Source organism: Corythoichthys intestinalis, chromosome 6 (genome assembly GCF_030265065.1).
Source record: "Corythoichthys intestinalis isolate RoL2023-P3 chromosome 6, ASM3026506v1, whole genome shotgun sequence".
In the NCBI taxonomy this organism is placed as follows: Eukaryota; Metazoa; Chordata; class Actinopteri; order Syngnathiformes; family Syngnathidae; genus Corythoichthys; species Corythoichthys intestinalis.
Window position 1 is genome coordinate 4,201,826 of NC_080400.1, and position 18,928 is coordinate 4,220,753.

An 18,928-nucleotide genomic window follows, 5' to 3' on the forward strand; every position below is an offset into this window, starting at 1 on the left:
TGCAGGGCCAGATCCAGCCCATTGTGTGTCATTTTGTGTGCCCCGCCCCCACCCCTCACAAAAAAAAAACAAAACAAAAAAAAACAGCAATTAAAAAAAACATATGGCGGAAAACACAGACAAGGCTGAAAAAGCAGTTTCTGCTCTTGCACCCCTCTTTAAAATACAGTATTTGACTAAAAATGTAACATAATTTAGCGGAAGAATAGTAGCACGTAGCAATAGATCGGTGATTCATACAAATAATATGTTTTAAAAAAGTACCGTAATTTCCCGAATATAAGGCGCACCCGTGTATAATGCGCACCCCAAATTTACTTGTAAAATCTAGGGAAAAATATTGTACCCGTTTATAACGCGCACCCTAATTTTAGCACCAATAAATAGAAGAATACACGAAAACAGAGCTCGTGTACAGATACAGAAATGTCATTTTACTGACTGGTGAAACACAGCACAAGCATAGCATATTAGTAGTTCAAAAAATTACCATAAACTGACAGTATTTACGGTAGTAATACGATTTGACAACTTCTCCAGCTTACCAGAATCTAGGAGAAAACAAAACAGATGTGACTTTTCTTTTAAAGGCTGCTGTATAACTTGCTCGTTTCATCATGATGAATAAATGTTTCTTCCATGGATTGATACGGTAAAATGAAAGTGAGAACGTAAGTCGGAAATCCGTGAGAGCTCATCGCTGTGACCACGACTGTAACAATAGGAACTATTGTTATTTGGGATTGAGTTTCCTGAGGGACAGATATAGTTGACGGACACAGGAAGTCTGTGTGCTTACATTTGTTATGGTCAGAGTTGCGGAGCTGCAATAAACATTGACTCAAATGAGTTCAAGAAACTAAATTCCGTGCTTTATGAAGAGTAAAAAAAGCAGAATTTAACACAGACGAAATCATTCGGCCGATGAGAGTGAAGTATTACCGAAACAAAATGGTGACGTCACGTACCGTAATGGTCGGCAACGGGTCGCCGCATACGTTTCTTCAACACAACGTGGCCGTGTCAATAAAAAAAAAAATCGGTTTATATATGTATGTAATATATATATACAGTGCCTTGCAAAAGTATTCGGCCCCCTTGAATCTTGCAACCTTTCGCCACATTTCAGGCTTCAAACATAAAGATATGAAATTTAATTTTTTTGTCAAGAATCAACAACAAGTGGGACACAATCGTTAAGTGGAACAACATTTATTGGATAATTTAAACTTTTTTAACAAATAAAAAAACTGAAAAGTGGGGCGTGCAATATTATTCGGCCCCTTTACTTTCAGTGCAGCAAACTCACTCCAGAAGTTCAGTGAGGATCTCTGAATGATCCAATGTTGTCCTAAATGACCGATGATGATAAATAGAATCCACCTGTGTGTAATCAAGTCTCCGTATAAATGCACCTGCTCTGTGATAGGCTCAGGGTTCTGTTTAAAGTGCAGCGAGCATTATGAAAACCAAGGAACACACCAGGCAGGTCCGAGATACTGTTGTGGAGAAGTTTAAAGCCGGATTTGGATTTCCCAAGCTTTAAACATCTCAAGGAGCACTGTGCAAGCCATCATATTGAAATGGAAGGAGCATCAGACCACTGCAAATCTACCAAGACCCGGCCGTCCTTCCAAACTTTCTTCTCAAACAAGGAGAAAACTGATCAGAGATGCAGCCAAGAGGCCCATGATCACTCTGGATGAACTGCAGAGATCTACAGCTGAGGTGGGAGAGTCTGTCCATAGGACAACAATCAGTCGTACACTGCACAAATCTGGCCTTTATGGAAGAGTGGCAAGAAGAAAGCCATTTCTCAAAGATATCCATAAAAAGTCTCGTTTAAAGTTTGCCACAAGCCACCTGGGAGACACACCAAACATGTGGAAGAAGGTGCTCTGGTCAGATGAAACCAAAATTGAACTTTTTGGCCCCAATGCAAAACGATATGTTTGGCGTAAAAGCAACACAGCTCATCACCCTGAACACACCATCCCCACTGTCAAACATTGTGGTGGCAGCATCATGGTTTGGACCTGCTTTTCTTCAGCAGGGACAGGGAAGATGGTTAAAATTGACGAAAAGATGGATGCAGCCAAATACAGGAACATTCTGGAAGAAAACCTGTTGGTATCTGCACAAGACCTGAGACTGGGACGGAGATTTATCTTCCAACAGGACAATGATCCAAAACATAAAGCCAAATCTACAATGGAATGGTTCAAAAATAAACGTATCCAGGTGTTAGAATGGCCAAGTCAAAGTCCAGACCTGAATCCAATCGAGAATCTGTGGCAAGAGCTGAAGACTGCTGTTCACAAACACTCTCCATCCGACCTCACTGAGCTCGAGCTGTTTTGCAAGGAAGAATGGGCAAGAATGTCAGTCTCTCAATGTGCAAAACTGATAGAAACATACCCCAAGCGACTTGCAGCTGTAATTGGAGCAAAAGGTGGCACTACAAAGTATTAATGCAAGGGGGCCGAATAATATTGCACGCCCCACTTTTCAGTTTTTTATTTGTTAAAAAAGTTGAAATTATCCAATAAATTTTGTTCCACTTCATGATTGTGTCCCACTTGTTGTTGATTCTTGACAAAAAATTAAAATTTTATAACTTTATGTTTGAAACCTGAAATGTGGCGAAAGGTTGCAAGGTTCAAGGGGGTGGAATACTTTTGCAAGGCACTGTACTTCTGTCTCCATCCATGTACCCGTTTATAATGCGCACCATGATTTTACAAGTTGATTTTGGGGGAAAAACAGTGCGCTTTATATTTGTGAAATTACGGTAGTTTTTTTTTTTTCTAAAAGTGCTGTTTGCGCTGAATCTGCAGAGAGAGGTGTGCTGTGGTCCGGTCATGGACCGCGGTCCGCTACGTGAGGACTCAGGCTCTAAAATAAACTGGAACTGGACAGGAGATAACCCCAGATTGTCCCAAAATGTATAGGAAGTGACCAGGGTCTGAGTGGGACTCATTTTCGACCCTGGAATTTCATGCCTCAGACCGGCCCACTCATTTAAAATAATGTCATCAGGCATACACGTGTTAAGTTCAGTGTTCTCTAAAGCCGTGTACTGTAATTCTGTGTATTCCAATTCAGTGCAGGTAATGGTTGTTTAACAAGGTGGCTTTATTTTAATATGTGCAACACAGTATCATTTTGAACAAATTTAAAAATGCATTTTTAAAAAACTATATTAAATGATACATTTGAAAAATAAATGATTAAATAAGACCTTTTCTGCAACATCAAATATTAACAAAATGAGTGCTTACAGATAAAACAAACATAGCAACATAACAATATGAAAAATAAAGAATAAGTATTGCACATTGTAACAACTTCTAATGATACTATTATCCATTTTCCATATCCACTTTAAAAACGCCACGTAATTGATTATATTCATTCTAATTTTCACTCACTGAACAACATGGCAATCCTACCTTCCAGCTCTGCACCTGTGGTGTGTTCATTATGGCTAATGCTTGCTGCTTCATATCCCTTGTGAGGTGCTACAAGAAGCCAAAGTTTCCACAATTACATATTGTCGTATCACACGGTGCAAGTTGCATTTTATTCGCCATCTGGCCTTACCTCTTTCGTTGTAATTAGAGATGTCCAGATCGATCGGGTCCGATCACGTCATTTTCAAAGTATCGGAATCGGCAAAAAAATATCGGCCATGCCTTTTTTTAATATGTATATATTTTTTAAATAAATCGTTTTCTAATTGTATTTCACGTTACAGACATAATATGTTACACTCATCCAGAGTCTTTAGTTTAGGCTTAAGGTAGGGTTATCAAATTTATCCCGTTAACGGCGGTAATTAATTTTTAAAAAAAATTTATCATGTTAAAATATTTAAAACAATTAATGCATGCGCTGCACGGCCCACTCATGCATTGTCGCGTTCAATCTGTAATGGCGCCGTTTTACCTATATATAGAGCTTAAAGGCAGCGTAAAACGAGTAGAGTGAATTTGGCAGCCTTTGGAGCCTTTTTTTAATTGGCTAAAGCCTTACAAACCCTCTCTCAACAATTAGAAATATCGTGGGAAGCAATGTGGGGAAGAAAGGTAGTAGTTGATCTTTTTCTTAACACCCTATGTTATTTCCCAACGCAGAGAAGATATATCAATTGGTGTCACTACGCACAGTCATGGTTGCATTTCCCATCATGCATTTGGGCAGAACAGTTAAATGGCTACAGCATCATTTACTGAAAGCTCAACAAATACACTAGATGGCAATATTTAGTCACAATATACAAAGTCACATTTATCCTTTAAGAATTACAAGTCTTTCTATCCGTGGATCCCTCTCACAGAAAGAATGTTATGTAAATGCCATCTTGAGGATTTATTGTCATAATAAACAAATACAGTACTTATGTACTGTATGTTGAATGTATATATTCGTCCAAGTTTTATTCATTTTTTTCTTAATGCATTGCCAAAATGTATATGATCGGGAAAAATTATCGGGAATGATTGGAATTGAATCGGGAGGGAAAAAAAAAAAAAAAGCAATCGGATCGGGAAATATCGGGACCGGCAGATACTCAAACTAAAACGATCGGGATCGGATCGGGAGCAAAAAAACATGATCGGAACAACCCTAGTTGTAATCCTCTATAGCAGTGCTTCTCAATTATTTTCTGTTATTTTCTGTTATGCCCCCCCAAGGAAGACGTAAATGTTTCGCGCCCCCCCAAACACTGCCGCCACTGTGAATAGTATCATTTGTCTATAATATTACTATTACAAGTACGCCTCTGCCTCACATTGTCATTTTTTTCTGTTACAGAAAATAACAGAGATTAACTTATAAAGTATAACTTTATCAACATTGTTTTGTTTGTAACAGAAAAGACTTAACGCGCATCAATTTGCCTGAATTTAAAAAAAAAAAAAAAAAAAAAAGTCACATCCAAACTGTAAAAATACACTCAAGGTACATTTTTAACATTTGATACTGAAAAATAAAATCAGTAAATAATAACAAATTCAAATTGATTAGAAACATTAACTCATGAGGACAATATGCCAAAAAATTTGACCGAAAAACCAAAACTGAATAGAAGGGGGAAAAAAAAAATTGTCTTTGGACAAAAGGACAGTTTTTATTTTCGCTGCTCACAGTATCACCTCCAGTTTGCAATAGTGTGGGGTTATTTTCCACTGAGCATGCTAACAGTGCTCACTGGTTTACTTAAATAACACTGACAAAGCGGGACGATTATTGGCAATATTCGGCACGTTTTCGCTGAAAAACAACCAAGCGGCTTATCAATGAGATTGGGGTCTAATGTCTTTAAGTGGTGTCTTAATTGATTTGGCTTCCGGCTGTCCGCTATAATCATTTTTAGACACAGTAAACGGTGGTCTTTCCTCATCACCCACTGTATTAAAAGTCAAAGCTAAAAGGGAAACGGCTCGAAAAAGCGCATTCTCGGCGGCCAAGGTAGAACCGTAGGTGAGGGCGGTCGTCGTGACGATCCCAAGCCGAAAATGGCACTTCTCGGGCGGACACGTGAGAACCGGAGAAGACAGTGGGTAACTGCGTGAGTCCGGCCGGAAAACGGCTTTCGAAAACGGCGCACAGCTCTTCATATCTCTCGCCTAGTGTTGTATCGGTCGCGAACGATTCGTTCTTTTTGAACGAATTGTTTGGGTGAACGAGACCGAACTAATCACCATCTGCACTGATTCGTTCTATGAAGTTGGGGCTTGTTCGCTGCGTGGGAGGGCGCCGAGCAAGCGGCAGCGTCTTCTGACATCGCACACGACCAATCAGACGCCAGCCTCATCGCGGGCAGGGGAGGGAGCGGAAACAGAATCAGGGCATCTGTCACTCACTTCCACGTGTGGCCAATAAGCAGCCAGCGTGCAGGCAGGGGGGCAAGACTGAGTTATGTCACTTCCCGTTCAGTGACTCGGTCCTCCGGTTCCTGACTTAGCTTGCTGCTAACTTGACTTTCCAGTCAATGACTATGCGGTGAACGAGTCAAAAAATGAAAGGAAATGACTTTGTCACATATTTGTTTATGTGGAGCCTATCAAATGCTGCTCAAACAGACAAAAACACCACACAAATCCAGCGAGCATGGTTTAGTGTACTACTTTTCTCAACAGACTCGGGACTACCTATGACAACATACTATCAAATTTACAGTAGTTTAAAACATGGGTAGCTTTGAGGCAAGCAAAAGTGAGCTGCGGTCGCGTAACGGCAGTGAAGGGGGCAGAGAACTGTCACTATATGGAGGCTTCATGGCAGCGATATTTACTTCATATGTGCACAGAAAAAAAAGAATATTTAGTATGATAACCATAATACTGATTTGCAATGAAACTATATACATGTCAATTTTTTCCGACTGTTTTATTTTTTTTTTCCGTGTCAGAGCGTGTCGGGTGTTGGTTGGTTTGATGTGCTACTCAAGCGCCCAAAAACAACGCACGCGGACACGGGAGATGTCGCAATATGTCTACATTTTTCTTAACAGACTAATGAGAGTAGAAAGGCGACATCGTAAAGAGCAAACAATTATTTCTCGTCAGCATTTGACAATCTGAGATGAGGGGACGACAGGGGACCTGACCGGATTATTTTATTAATACCAGTGCAAAAATTCAATACGATCATCTTAATACTGATTTGCAATTATTAAACTGTCAAATATCAAAATGTAGTATTGTTTTTTTCAGAGCAGCACATTTGACAACTAGCTATTTACACTTTACTTTTAACAATAGTGACCAAAAAATAATAGTGATGAGCATAAAAACTAAAATACAACAGAGCGAGAGGTAAATATGATGTGTTGGTCGTTCCATATTTAGAAATTAAACTTTCGATATATTTTTATTTTCGTGACAGCAAGCATGCTGCGTTGGCTGGTAGCAGCAGCATTGTATATGTGATCAAGAACATGCTAAAGAAAGTCCGTGCGCCCCCGACCCCAAACCCCCACTACTCCCACAAAAGGAAAATGTTTAACCGTGTCCTAAATCGAAATGCAAGCACGAGCCATGACTTTGAGCCCATAGAACTAGGACAGACGACGTGGAAGTTCTCCCTCGCTTTTGCAGCAGCGGGAGGGAGACGAGGCTGTCTGTGAAAGCAGAATGATATCGCCTGTCACTCATTTTTGAAACTACGACGAATGGTCAATGAGGAGCCTGTGTGCAAGAGAGGGAGGGAGCAAGCAATGTCACTTCCCGTTCAGTTATACTGCGAAGCGGTCTTTGGTGATTCGTTCGGCAACGTCACTTCCCGTTCACTAACCGAACGATTCATTTGGGCGGGGAGTTAGATGAGGGGGGCGAACGATTCGTTGAACGATTTGTTTGAACGAATCTTTTTACTGAACGAACCGGAATGGATTCGTTTACTCAAGTGAACGACAGATCCCGTCACTATTCTCGTCTGTGTGCTCTTGCTTACTTCAAAAATACTGCGCGCACTTTGAAAATGAGAGCACCACTGCCACCCACTGCGTGGATGCGCAAGTACACTTTATTCTATTACGACAAAAAAAGAAAAGCATGTTCCCAGAGGTCACATGCGCCACCCCTGGCATCGCTCTGCGCCCCCCTGGGGGGGGGGCATGCCCCACTATTTGAGAAGTACTGCTCTATAGTTTGAGGCAGCGAGGTCGTTGCATTAAAAAAATTAGCTATTTTTGCGCATTTTGCCGATTCTTTCACGAGTGCTTTTCTCTTTTTAATTCTTATTTTTTCAGCGCCACCCTTGCTCTTTTTATCCATCCGAGCACCGAGATAGCAGCTAATTTGGCTCAATACACACTACAATTAGGGGGTGGAGCTGCATGCTGTATTTTTCATCTGCACTCGTGAGGATGCGTCTGGGGAAAAAAAAAAAAAAATATATATATATATATATATATATATAAGATGGCCCACAGGGACAGCGGTAACAGAATGTAAGTTGTACTCAGTGACACTGTCATAAGTAAATACCAAACAAAAAATTATAACAGTGTAATTTTTTTTTTTTTAATAAAGCCCATCTGGCCGGCCGACCCATTAGGAATCGTCCAGAAGCTTCCGATTAGTCACTCCGGGCCTGGAAGTGACCCAAAATCAATAGGAAGTGACCTCAAAATGCTCTAAAATTAATCCACTTACGCCCCGCGGCCCCAACATTTGACACCACTGGCTGAGGAGAAATAGTTGTTCCCTCCCTCGCTCACTCTCCTGAAAGTCTGCATTGGCCCGCCCCCTCCGAGTAGGCGACTCCTTTGATTTCCTTCCTATTCCTCGACTGCTTCATTCGGGAGCGGATCACCCCGGTGTGTTCCCGCCATGTCCTCTCTCAAGTGGAGTCAGCCCAGGAAGCGCTCCTGCGACTCGCTTTTTGACATGCTTCATCTGGTGAGCGCGCATTTTTCTCTCTGTCTTGCCTCACGGCTGGTGCAAAGCCAGTACTGTATCGCTTAGGGACTTGAGCATCCGCTTCGTATTTTTCGCTAAAATAAATTTGATGTCAAATTCCTGGAGTACCGAAAATAGGGGACTATTTACTCTTGTATTCTTTTTTTACCATAACAAATGAATAAATACAATTAAGTCCATGTTATTTTTGATTTTTAAGAGCAAAAATATATAAAATAATTAGGGCTGTCAAACGATTAAAATTTTTAATCGTGTTAATCACGGCTTAAAAATTAATTAATCATAATTAATCGCAATTCAAACCATCTATGAAATATGCCATATTTTTCTGTAAATTATTGTTGGACTGGAAAGATAAGGCACAAGACTGATAAATACATTCAACATTAGAGGTGGGAATCTTTGGGCACCTAACAATTCGATTCCGATTACGATTCAGAGGCTACGATTCGATTATAAATCGATTATTGATGACCCCCCCCCCCCGCTATTAGCTGCTAATGTTTTGTACATTAGTTAAAAAAACTGTTAAAGAAAAAAAAAAAATAAAAGCCTCGCAGGCTTAAATAAACAACTATTTCAGTATCAAGTTAACAGTTAAAAACAATAAATAATATACTCAAATCCCCATTCTGTATCAGCAGCTTTAAACTACATTCAATTAATTTAATGTTGTCAATCAACCGTTAAAGTTGTTAAAATTGCTCCTGTTATTCCATAATTTCCCTTTTGTCGACTTTCGACATGTGAAAGTTTTAAAACAATTTTAAAGATAGATTCAAGTCATTATTTTACCGATTTAGGAGTATTTTAGATAAAAATTTAATTAGGTTCGCTTGGAAGGTTCGCTACAACAGCCTTGCAGGGAAGTCTACTGCTTTAAGATGGCGGCCGTTTACTATGCCCGCATCTAGCTTTCTCTACATGTACTGGTATCGCCACCGAGTCTATACTACATCTAGTCCTATAGACCCTACTCACCGACGTCACAAAATCACGTGCTCGCTGTATGGTTCCGCCCCCTTGTCCGTCATTTTGTGTCTGTATTATCAATGGTCTCAATTGATCGAGCAATTTATAATGCATTTCATGGAAGACCCGGTGCTTTCGGATGCCGTAAACTCACTTGATGCGTTGCATAAAAGGCGTTATGTGGAAAAGCTTCAGTTTATCCATTCGCCAGATCCATATTTGATGCCTAAATCGATGTTTTTCGACCCGCTGTCTCCGCCGTATTTGCCTGACATCTGCTAGCTACCCTGAACTGTACAACTATCTTGTCCACACAAAATCAGCCTATTCTCACCAAAGTTTGAAAAACTTTAAGAGCTTGGAGGCTTATAAATACTTCGTTGCTGGTTGGGTGAAACAGGTCCTCGTCCACAAAAATTCGGCAGGAATCTATCTTGTGCTTGGAAAGGTGAGTTTCGAAATTTTCAATTCAAAATCTTTTGTTATTGCTAACATCCACTGTCAAGTCTAATGTATTTCATGTCGTTTGTCAATGGAGTTAGGGCTTTTAATGTTTATATGGTTTAGCGATAGCACTCTCACTACATACATACGTGTATGTTGTCGGCGATTAGCCTAGCAATGATCTTAATTGTGGTTGTCAGCCCAAAGCCCTCTAAATATATATTAAATGCATCTTACCAGATATAAAATGACTACTACATAATCTGTGGTAATCGTTTGGAGCCCAGTTTTCTCGTCGAATTGCAGCAGCCCATCTCGCTCTCCTCTCTCCGGGTCTCTCGGAATCCGGTAGAACTTCAAGTCTCTCCGTCTTCTCCGTCTATCTTCTCTGTTATTGCAACCGACCGCCACACACGCCTTCACCATTTTGATTATTAATGTTAACGAGCAGAAAAACACGTCGTAAATAGGAGGAATGTACATAGCCTTAACAGGTAAACATGATGTGTTGACGGACAATTGGGCGGCACCAGTCAGGAGGAAGGAGTTGTGACGTCACGTGGGTAGGGTCTATATAAATATGATATCTACCTTAACATACTTACTTACTTGACGTACTTTGTAGCAGCTTTCGGCAGCAGTCAGGTATGTTGTTGCTTTTTTTTTTATCTCGCGGCATGAGTTGAGCTAGAGCCGTGAGTTGAGCATTGGCATTACCCGAGGGGCCGGGTAATGACAAGCATGATGTTTAGCTACTCTCGCTCCATACCTCATTCAGTCCCGAAGACCGCGCGGCGCGCTGAGTGTGTTTTACTTCCGCTTTAATGACATATTTCATTAATCAGAATTTGGATGTTTGTGAATCGTTCTCGAATCTTCCACGGCCAAATCGCGAATAATCTAAGAATCGGAAATTTCGCACACCTCTATTCAACATACTGTACATAAGTACTGTATTTGTTTATTATAACAATAAATCAACAAGATGGCATTAACATTAACATTCCGTTAAAGCGAGCCAAGGATAGAAAGACTTGTAGTTCTTAAAAGATAAATGTTAGTACAAGTTATAGAAATTTTATATTATGTTAATGTTTTCGTTTTAATAAAATTTGTAAAATTTTCAATCAAAAAATAAACTAGTAGCTCGCCACTGTTGATGTCAATAATTACACAATTCTCATGGTGGTGAACCCATAAAATCAGTCGCACCCAAGCGCCAGCAGAGGGCAACAAAACTCCAAAAAACACAAGTAACAAGTGCACATAACCCTGAGCTGTCATTTTAATCTGTTTGAGCGGGGCACGCGCGTTAATTGCATCAAATATTTTAACGTGATTAATTTAAAAAATTAATTACCGCCCGTTAACGTGATAATTTTGACAGCCCTAAAAAAAAAAAAATGTTTCCTGAATTTTTCTGTCTGATGTATCAAACGTTTGGCCTGGGGACCGGATCCTTCCCGCCAAAGTAAAATCGCGTCCATCAGCTTCATGTTCCTAAAATTCATGCAAATTTATGTCAAATTTTAATGTTACCAAAATCTGAGAATATTCTTTTTTTTTCTTTATATACAAAATTTAAATTTGATTCCCCCCCATGGATGGAAATATCAAATCAATAAATCAGTCAGTCCCTGACAAAAGTCTTGTCGCTTATCCATTTTGTAGAAACAATTGCTAATAACCTGACTTTTAATGATTCAATTGGATTCAGAAATGGGTCATATGAAAGCGAAGACCGTCCCAAATGATGTTGAATGTACAAAAATACAAAAAAAAAGATTGGTCATTTAATGAGGACATGAAGGTCAAATTTTGGCAAGACAAACGTTTTGTCGCCTACAGAAAGTAGTGTGAAAATTGAACAAAAAATTTACTTCAAATACAAAAATATGTTACATAAGCAAATTAAGTAGTGGTGCTGTGAGATCCAAATATAATATTTTGTATGACTTCGGCAAGGATTCATACAATTTATTGATGAAGTCATCAGGAACATCAAAGAAAGCAGTCTTGCATGCCTCCCCAGAGTTCATCCACATTCCTGGGTTTCATCTTCCATGCTTCCTCTTTCATTCTACCCCAAACATGCCCAATGATGTTCATGTCTGGTGACTGGGCTGGCCAGTCCTGGAGGATCTTGATCTTCTTTGCCTTGAGGAACTTTGAGGTAGAGATTGAAGTAAGCGATGGAGCACCATCCTGCTGTAGAATTTGTCCCTTTTTATGGTTAGGAATGTAGAGGCAGCTAAGATTTGTTGATATTTCAGACTATTTACAGTGCCTTGCAAAAGTATTCGGCCCCCTTGAACCTTGCAACCTTTCGCCACATTTCAGGCTTCAAACATAAAGATATAAAATTTTCATTTTTTGTCAAGAATCAACAACAAGTGGGACACAATCGTGAAGTGGAACAAAATTTATTGGATAATTTCAACTTTTTTAACAAATAAAAAACTGAAAAGTGGGGCGTGCAATATTATTCGGCCCCCTTGCGTTAATACTTTGTAGCGCCAGCTTTTGCTCCAATTACAGCTGCAAGTCGCTTGGGGTATGTTTCTATCAGTTTTGCACATCGAGAGACTGACATTCTTGCCCATTCTTCCTTGCAAAACAGCTCGAGCTCAGTGAGGTCGGATGGAGAGTGTTTGTGAACAGCAGTCTTCAGCTCTTTCCACAGATTCTCGATTGGATTCAGGTCTGGACTTTGACTTGGCCATTCTAACACCTGGATACGTTTATTTTTGAACCATTCCATTGTAGATTTGGCTTTATGTTTGGATCATTGTCCTGTTGGAAGATAAATCTCCGTCCCAGTCTCAGGTCTTGTGCAGATACCAACAGGTTTTCTTCCAGAATGTTCCTGTATTTGGCTGCATCCATCTTCCCGTCAATTATAACCATCTTCCCTGTCCCTGCTGAAGAAAAGCAGGCCCAAACCATGATGCTGCCACCACCATGTTTAACAGTGGGGATGGTGTGTTCAGGGTGATGAGCTATGTTGCTTTTACGCCAAACATATCGTTTTGCATTGGGGCCAAAAAGTTCAATTTTGGTTTCATCTGACCAAAGCACCTTCTTCCACATGTTTGGTGTGTCTCCCAGGTGGCTTGTGGCAAACTTTAAACAAGACTTTTTATGGATATCTTTGAGAAATGGCTTTCTTCTTGCCACTCTTCCATAAAGGCCAGATTTGTGCAGTGTACGACTGATTGTTGTCCTATGGACAGACTCTCCCACCTCAGCTGTAGATCTCTGCAGTTCATCCAGAGTGATCATGGGCCTCTTGGCTGCATCTCTGATCAGTTTTCTCCTTGTTTGAGAAGAAAGTTTGGAAGGACGGCCGGGTCTTGGTAGATTTGCAGTGGTCTGATGCTCCTTCCATTTCAATATGATGGCTTGCACAGTGCTCCTTGAGATGTTTAAAGCTTGGGAAATCCTAATCCGGCTTTAAACTTCTCCACAACAGTATCTCGGACCTGCCTGGTGTGTTCCTTGGTTTTCATAATGCTCTCTGCACTTTAAACAGAACCCTGAGACTATCACAGAGCAGGTGCATTTATACGGAGACTTGATTACACACAGGTGGATTCTATTTATCATCATCGGTCATTTAGGACAACATTGGATCATTCAGAGATCCTCACTGAACTGGAGTGAGTTTGCTGCACTGAAAGTAAAGGGGCCGAATAATATTGCACGCCCCACTTTTCAGTTTTTTATTTGTTAAAAAAGTTTAAATTATCCAATAAATGTTGTTCCACTTCACGATTGTGTCCCACTTGTTGTTGATTCTTGACAAAAAAAAATAAATTTCATATATGTTTGAAGCCTGAAATGTGGCGAAAGGTTGCAAGATTCAAGGGGGCCGAATACTTTTGCAAGGCACTGTATGTTGCCTTCCACCCTGCAGATCTCTCACACACCCCCATACTGAATGTAACCCCACTACCAAACTTTGCCACTACCAAACTTTACTGTGTTCTGAGTGAATCTCGAATCCATGCGAGCTCCAGTAGGTCTCCTGCAATATTTGCGGCGACTGTGGTGTAATTCAATGGAAGATTCATCTGAAAAATCCACCTTTTGCCACTTGTCCAGCGTCCATCCTTTTGAGTTCTTAAAAGATAAATATTAGTACAAGTTATAGAAACTTTATATTAAAACCCCTCTTAATGTTTTCGTTTCAATAAAATTTGTAAAATTTTCAATCAAAAAATAAACTAGTAGCTCGCCATTGTTGATTTCAATAATTACACAATGCTCATGGTGCTGAAACCCATAAAATCAGTCGCACCCAAGCGCCAGCAGAGGGTGACAAAACACACAAAAACACAAGTAACAAGTTGACATGACACTGTGCTGTCATTTTAATCTGAGCGGGGCATGTGCGTTAATTGCGTCAAATATTTTAACGTGATTAATTAAAAAATTTATTACCACCCGTTAACGCGATAATTTTGACAGCCCTAACATATATATATATATAAAGAAAAATAGTTTTCAAATACTTTTTATGTTTCAAATTTATTTTTGCATTCAAACACTTTTTTTTTTTTTTTTTTTTTTTATGATGGGGACTTTTTTGATTGAAAATACACATTTTGATTGAAGCAACTTTGTTTTTGATTGAAGCAACTTTTTTTGATTGAATACTAAAGACACAAATCTACCTCCATAGTTATTGAAGGAGAAAGAAATTAAGGAAGCTTTAAAAATAAAACCCACCAGGGAGTCAGATTTTTTAAATTTAAGATTGATATGAAATAATTAGGGCTGTCAAAATTATCGCATTAACGAGCGGTAATTAATTTTTTAAATTAATCACGTTAAAATATTTGACACAATTAACACACATGCCCCGCTCAAACAGATTAAAATGTCAGCACAGTGCAATCTCCACTTGTTACTTGTGTTTTTTGGAGTTTTGTCGCCCTCTGCTGGCGCTTGGGTGTGACTGATTTTATGGGATTAAGCACCCATGAGCATTGTGTAATTACTGACATCAACAATGTCGGGCTACTAGTTTATTTTTTGATGGAAAATTTTACAAATTTTATTAAAACGAAAACATTAAGAGGGGTTTTAATTAGGGTTGTTCCGGTCATGTTTTTTTGCTCCCGATCCGATCGTTTTAGTTTGTGTATCTGCCGATCCCGATATTTCCCGATCCGATTGCTTTTTTTTTTGCTCCCGATTCAATTCCAATCATTCCCGATCATTTTTCCCGATCATATACATTTTGGCAATGCATTAAGAAAAAAATGAATAAAACTTGGACGAATATATACATTCAACATACAGTACATAAGTACTGTATTTGTTTATTATGACAATAAATCCTCAAAATGGCATTTACATTATTAACATTCTTTCTGTGAGAGGGATCCACGGATAGAAAGACTTGTAATTCTTAAAGGATAAATGTGACTTTGTATATTGTGACTAAATATTGCCATCTAGTGTATTTGTTGAGCTTTCAGTAAATGATACTGTAGCCATTTAACTGTTCTGCCCAAATGCATGATGGGAAGTGCAACCATGACTGTGCGTAGTGGTACCAATTGATATATCTTCTCTGCGTTGGGAAATAAAATAGGGTGTTAAGAAAAAGATCAACTACTACCTTTCTTACCCACATTGCTTCCCACGATATTTCTAACCATAGGGAGAGGGATTGTAAGGCTTTAGCCAATTTAAAAAAAGGCTCCAACGGCTGCCAAAATTCACTCTACTCATTTTACGCTGCCTTTTAGCTCTATATATAGGTAAAACGGCGCCATCACAGATTGAACGCGACAATGCGTGTTAATTACGTTAAATATTTTAACATGATAAATTTTTTTTAAAATTAATTACCGCGGTTTACGGGATAAATTTGATAACCCTACCTTAAGCCTAAAATAAAGACTCTGGATGAGTGTAACATATTATGTCTGTAACGTTAAATACAATTAGAAAACGATTTAATTAACAAAAAAAAAAAAAGTAAAAAGGCATCTCCAATATTTTTTTGCCGATTCCGATACTTTGAAAATGACGTGATTGGACCCGACCGATAAAATTTCTATAACTTGTACTAACATTATCTTTTAAAGTGATGCTCTAACTTAAATACATGTAGGCTCTAATAAACCACAATTGTTCTCTTGTACTAAAATATGTCAGAAACACATAAAATGTTAAATCAATGGCAATATTCTATACTATTTAGTACATATTTTGACCGTCAGTTGGCGCCATGGTTTGCGGGCTCGCGGTGATGACATAATTGGGACCTTTCCAAATGTGTCGCGTGTTCAACAATTGCTTATTGCTGCCTAAACTCGCGAAGTAAAATGCCACGATGTGCTGCTTTTGGATGCAATTTCCAGTCAAATGGAAACAAGGGGAGTGAAGTGAGTGGTCAAGGTGGAATTAATATTTTTAGTAAATAAATGTGCATCAGTGGAAGCTTCTCCCCGTTTTTGGTCCCTGTATGCACGTATCCTACCCACCACGCGTTACAACTGGCGCCCGAACATTTTACCTGAATCCTCAGTCAAGTAAGGGATCCGTCTATTTTCTGGATCCGACGGTCCCACCGCGTCTGCAATGTTGGTTTCGGATCTGTCCAGTTTTTTGATTCGTCGGTCCCACAGCGGCTTTTCGGATCAGTCTATTTTGTGGAATTGACGGCCTGATCGCGGCTGCAACATTGCCATGGGATCGGTCTAATTCTTGGATCTTCGAGTGAGTAAAAAAACGCGGATTTAGATTACTATTGCTATCTTTTTTGTTGACTATTCTTCGTGGGAGTTTTCCCAAAATCATACTAAATAATTAAAGCACGATGGCACGCTACACTGACGACAGTAACTCTGACGTGGACCTTACAACAATGTTGGAGTTCGTCAGGGAACGCGTGTTTGCGTACTGCTGAGCTCCCGAGTGAAGAGTGGTCAAGGTGGAAATATTATTTTTGTGAAAAAATGAGCATAAGTGGAAGCTTCTCCCCTTTTTGGTACTTTTATACATGTAACCTAGCTATCACGCGTTACAACGTACAAGACATGGATTACACAAGGTGTGCTCTTTGGCCTGTACTGTATGTAAAGCACACAACAGCTCTGGATGCTAACAATCTACATAATCATATTGGGATAAGTTTGAAAACGCAATACGCTTACCTTGAATATCTGCTAATAAAACCGGACAGCATACACTCTCGCTCCCAACCGGAGTTCCCAAACAGCACTCTCTCGCATCACCAGTTTTGCCCAACTTTTGTCTTATCAGGTATTTGCTGCACGCATTTTTCCTTGAAGCTCGTCTTGTGAACGACCGACAGTGCTGTCCTGCTTTTCACTTTTCGGATCTGGTTCAAATAGGAAGGTTAGAACCGACGACATGTTGGGAAAGCTAACGAGTGACACGCTGGAATTTCGGCAATGGGCCAGGTGACGTCACGCACTGCGACGTAACAATAATGGCGACCTATCACTTAAAATAATTTTACAAACATTATTAAAACAAAAACTTTAAGAGGGATTTTAATATCAAATTATTATAACTCATAATAACATTTATCTTTTAAGAATTACTTGTCTTAAAAATAGAGGATCCCTTTAAGAACTACAAGTCTTTCTATCCATGGATCGCTTTAACAGAATGTTAATAATGTTCATGCCATCTTGTTGATTTATTGTTATAATAAACAAATACAGTAGTTATGTACCGTATGTTGAATGTATATATCCATCTTGTGTCTAATCTTTCCATTCCAACAATAATTTACAGAAAAATATGGCATATTTTATAGTTGGTTTGAATTGCGATTAATTACAATAAATACATTTTTACGCTGTAATGAACTCGATTACAAATTTTAATCGTTTGACAGTCCTAGAAATAATAGTTTTGAAAAAAAACTGTGCTGATGGTGGCTCAGTGACCATCTGATGTGATATGTTGAAGTTTTGATGTAGCGGTTGAAGGACGAAAAGAGGCAAAGACTGACTGAGTCACAGCCAGAAAGTAATGATGACAGTGTTGATTTCTATTCACTATTCCCCCTCCCAATTAAAGTTTGTCACAGTCACGGCCAATTATACTGTAAAGCTGCATGGTTAAACTGGAAGTTATGTTGTTTTCAGGTGTATTAAATACTTGTTCATATGCCCCTTTTGAACCATTACCACCTGCCCCTAAACCAGTCTCTGCACGGCCCTGATGTAAATGTAGCCAATATCTTTAAACGGTTTATTGACTGTTAAAGATCAGGTTTCTCTATTTATCATCGGAAAAGCTTGACTTTAAGATTAGGGGTTGCGTTTGTCAGCTCTTTGTGATTTGCATCTTTAACTTTTTTTTTGTTATTGACGAAACCGGTATGATTTGCCCAAGGGAGTCTCACTTTAGTTCTTGACGACAAGATGTTAATGAAGTGCGATCTGGAAATTCTGGGTGAATTGTTCACACCTTAGATTAGACTTTGACTGGGTGTTGGCTCTTTTTCTTTCAAAATCCAATGGTGTCCTTTTTTTTTTTTTTTTTTTTTTTTTTTTGCAAATCTGGAGGGAACCCTAAAGCTTGATTGACATCTGACTGAGTTGACATTTAGTTCTTTCGGTGCCATTGACGTAGGAGCAAGACGTCCAGTCGTCCTTCTGCAGTGAATCGAAATGATTTTATCACGAGTAGATGTCCGATCCAATTGAAGTGGGAGGGTTGGCAGCTAATTTGTTCATTCACTGCCAACCCTCCCACTTCAAATGGATTGGACGTCTCGCACCCGCAATGGTAGACAATGAATAAATAGAAAGATCCTCTGACATTAATAAAATAATCTTTTAAAGAAATAAGACTTAATTTAAATGCTAATGCATTGACTTTAAATGGGAATATCGCCCCGACCAACATGGTCGCCCTGAGGCCATTTTGCTCGGGGCAATGAAAGCTTGTGCCATGAAATTATTGTACTGGCCCGAATATAAGACTGTGTTTTTTGCATTGAAATAACACTGAAAAAGAGGGGGTCGTCTTATATTCGCGGTCTAGACATTATACCCATTTACAACGCTAGATGGCGCCAGATA

The 18,928-nt window shown here is 39.3% G+C and overlaps 1 protein-coding gene across 10 annotated transcripts in view; it reads left to right on the forward strand.

The window, feature by feature from the left end:
- tiam1b (TIAM Rac1 associated GEF 1b) overlaps positions 1 to 18,928 on the forward strand; it is a 176,207-nt gene that overhangs the window by 111,388 nt on the left and 45,891 nt on the right. Inside the window, exon 16 of one of the 10 annotated variants that reach the window (XM_057838501.1) lies at positions 8,367 to 8,411. The exons of 8 other annotated variants lie outside the window; for them this stretch is intronic. In XM_057838501.1, coding sequence (XP_057694484.1) covers positions 8,367 to 8,411 — 45 coding nt within the window. Of the gene's footprint in view, positions 1 to 8,043; positions 8,412 to 18,928 lie in introns of those variants that run through there. One more of the 10 variants, XM_057838500.1, reaches the window with a different exon arrangement.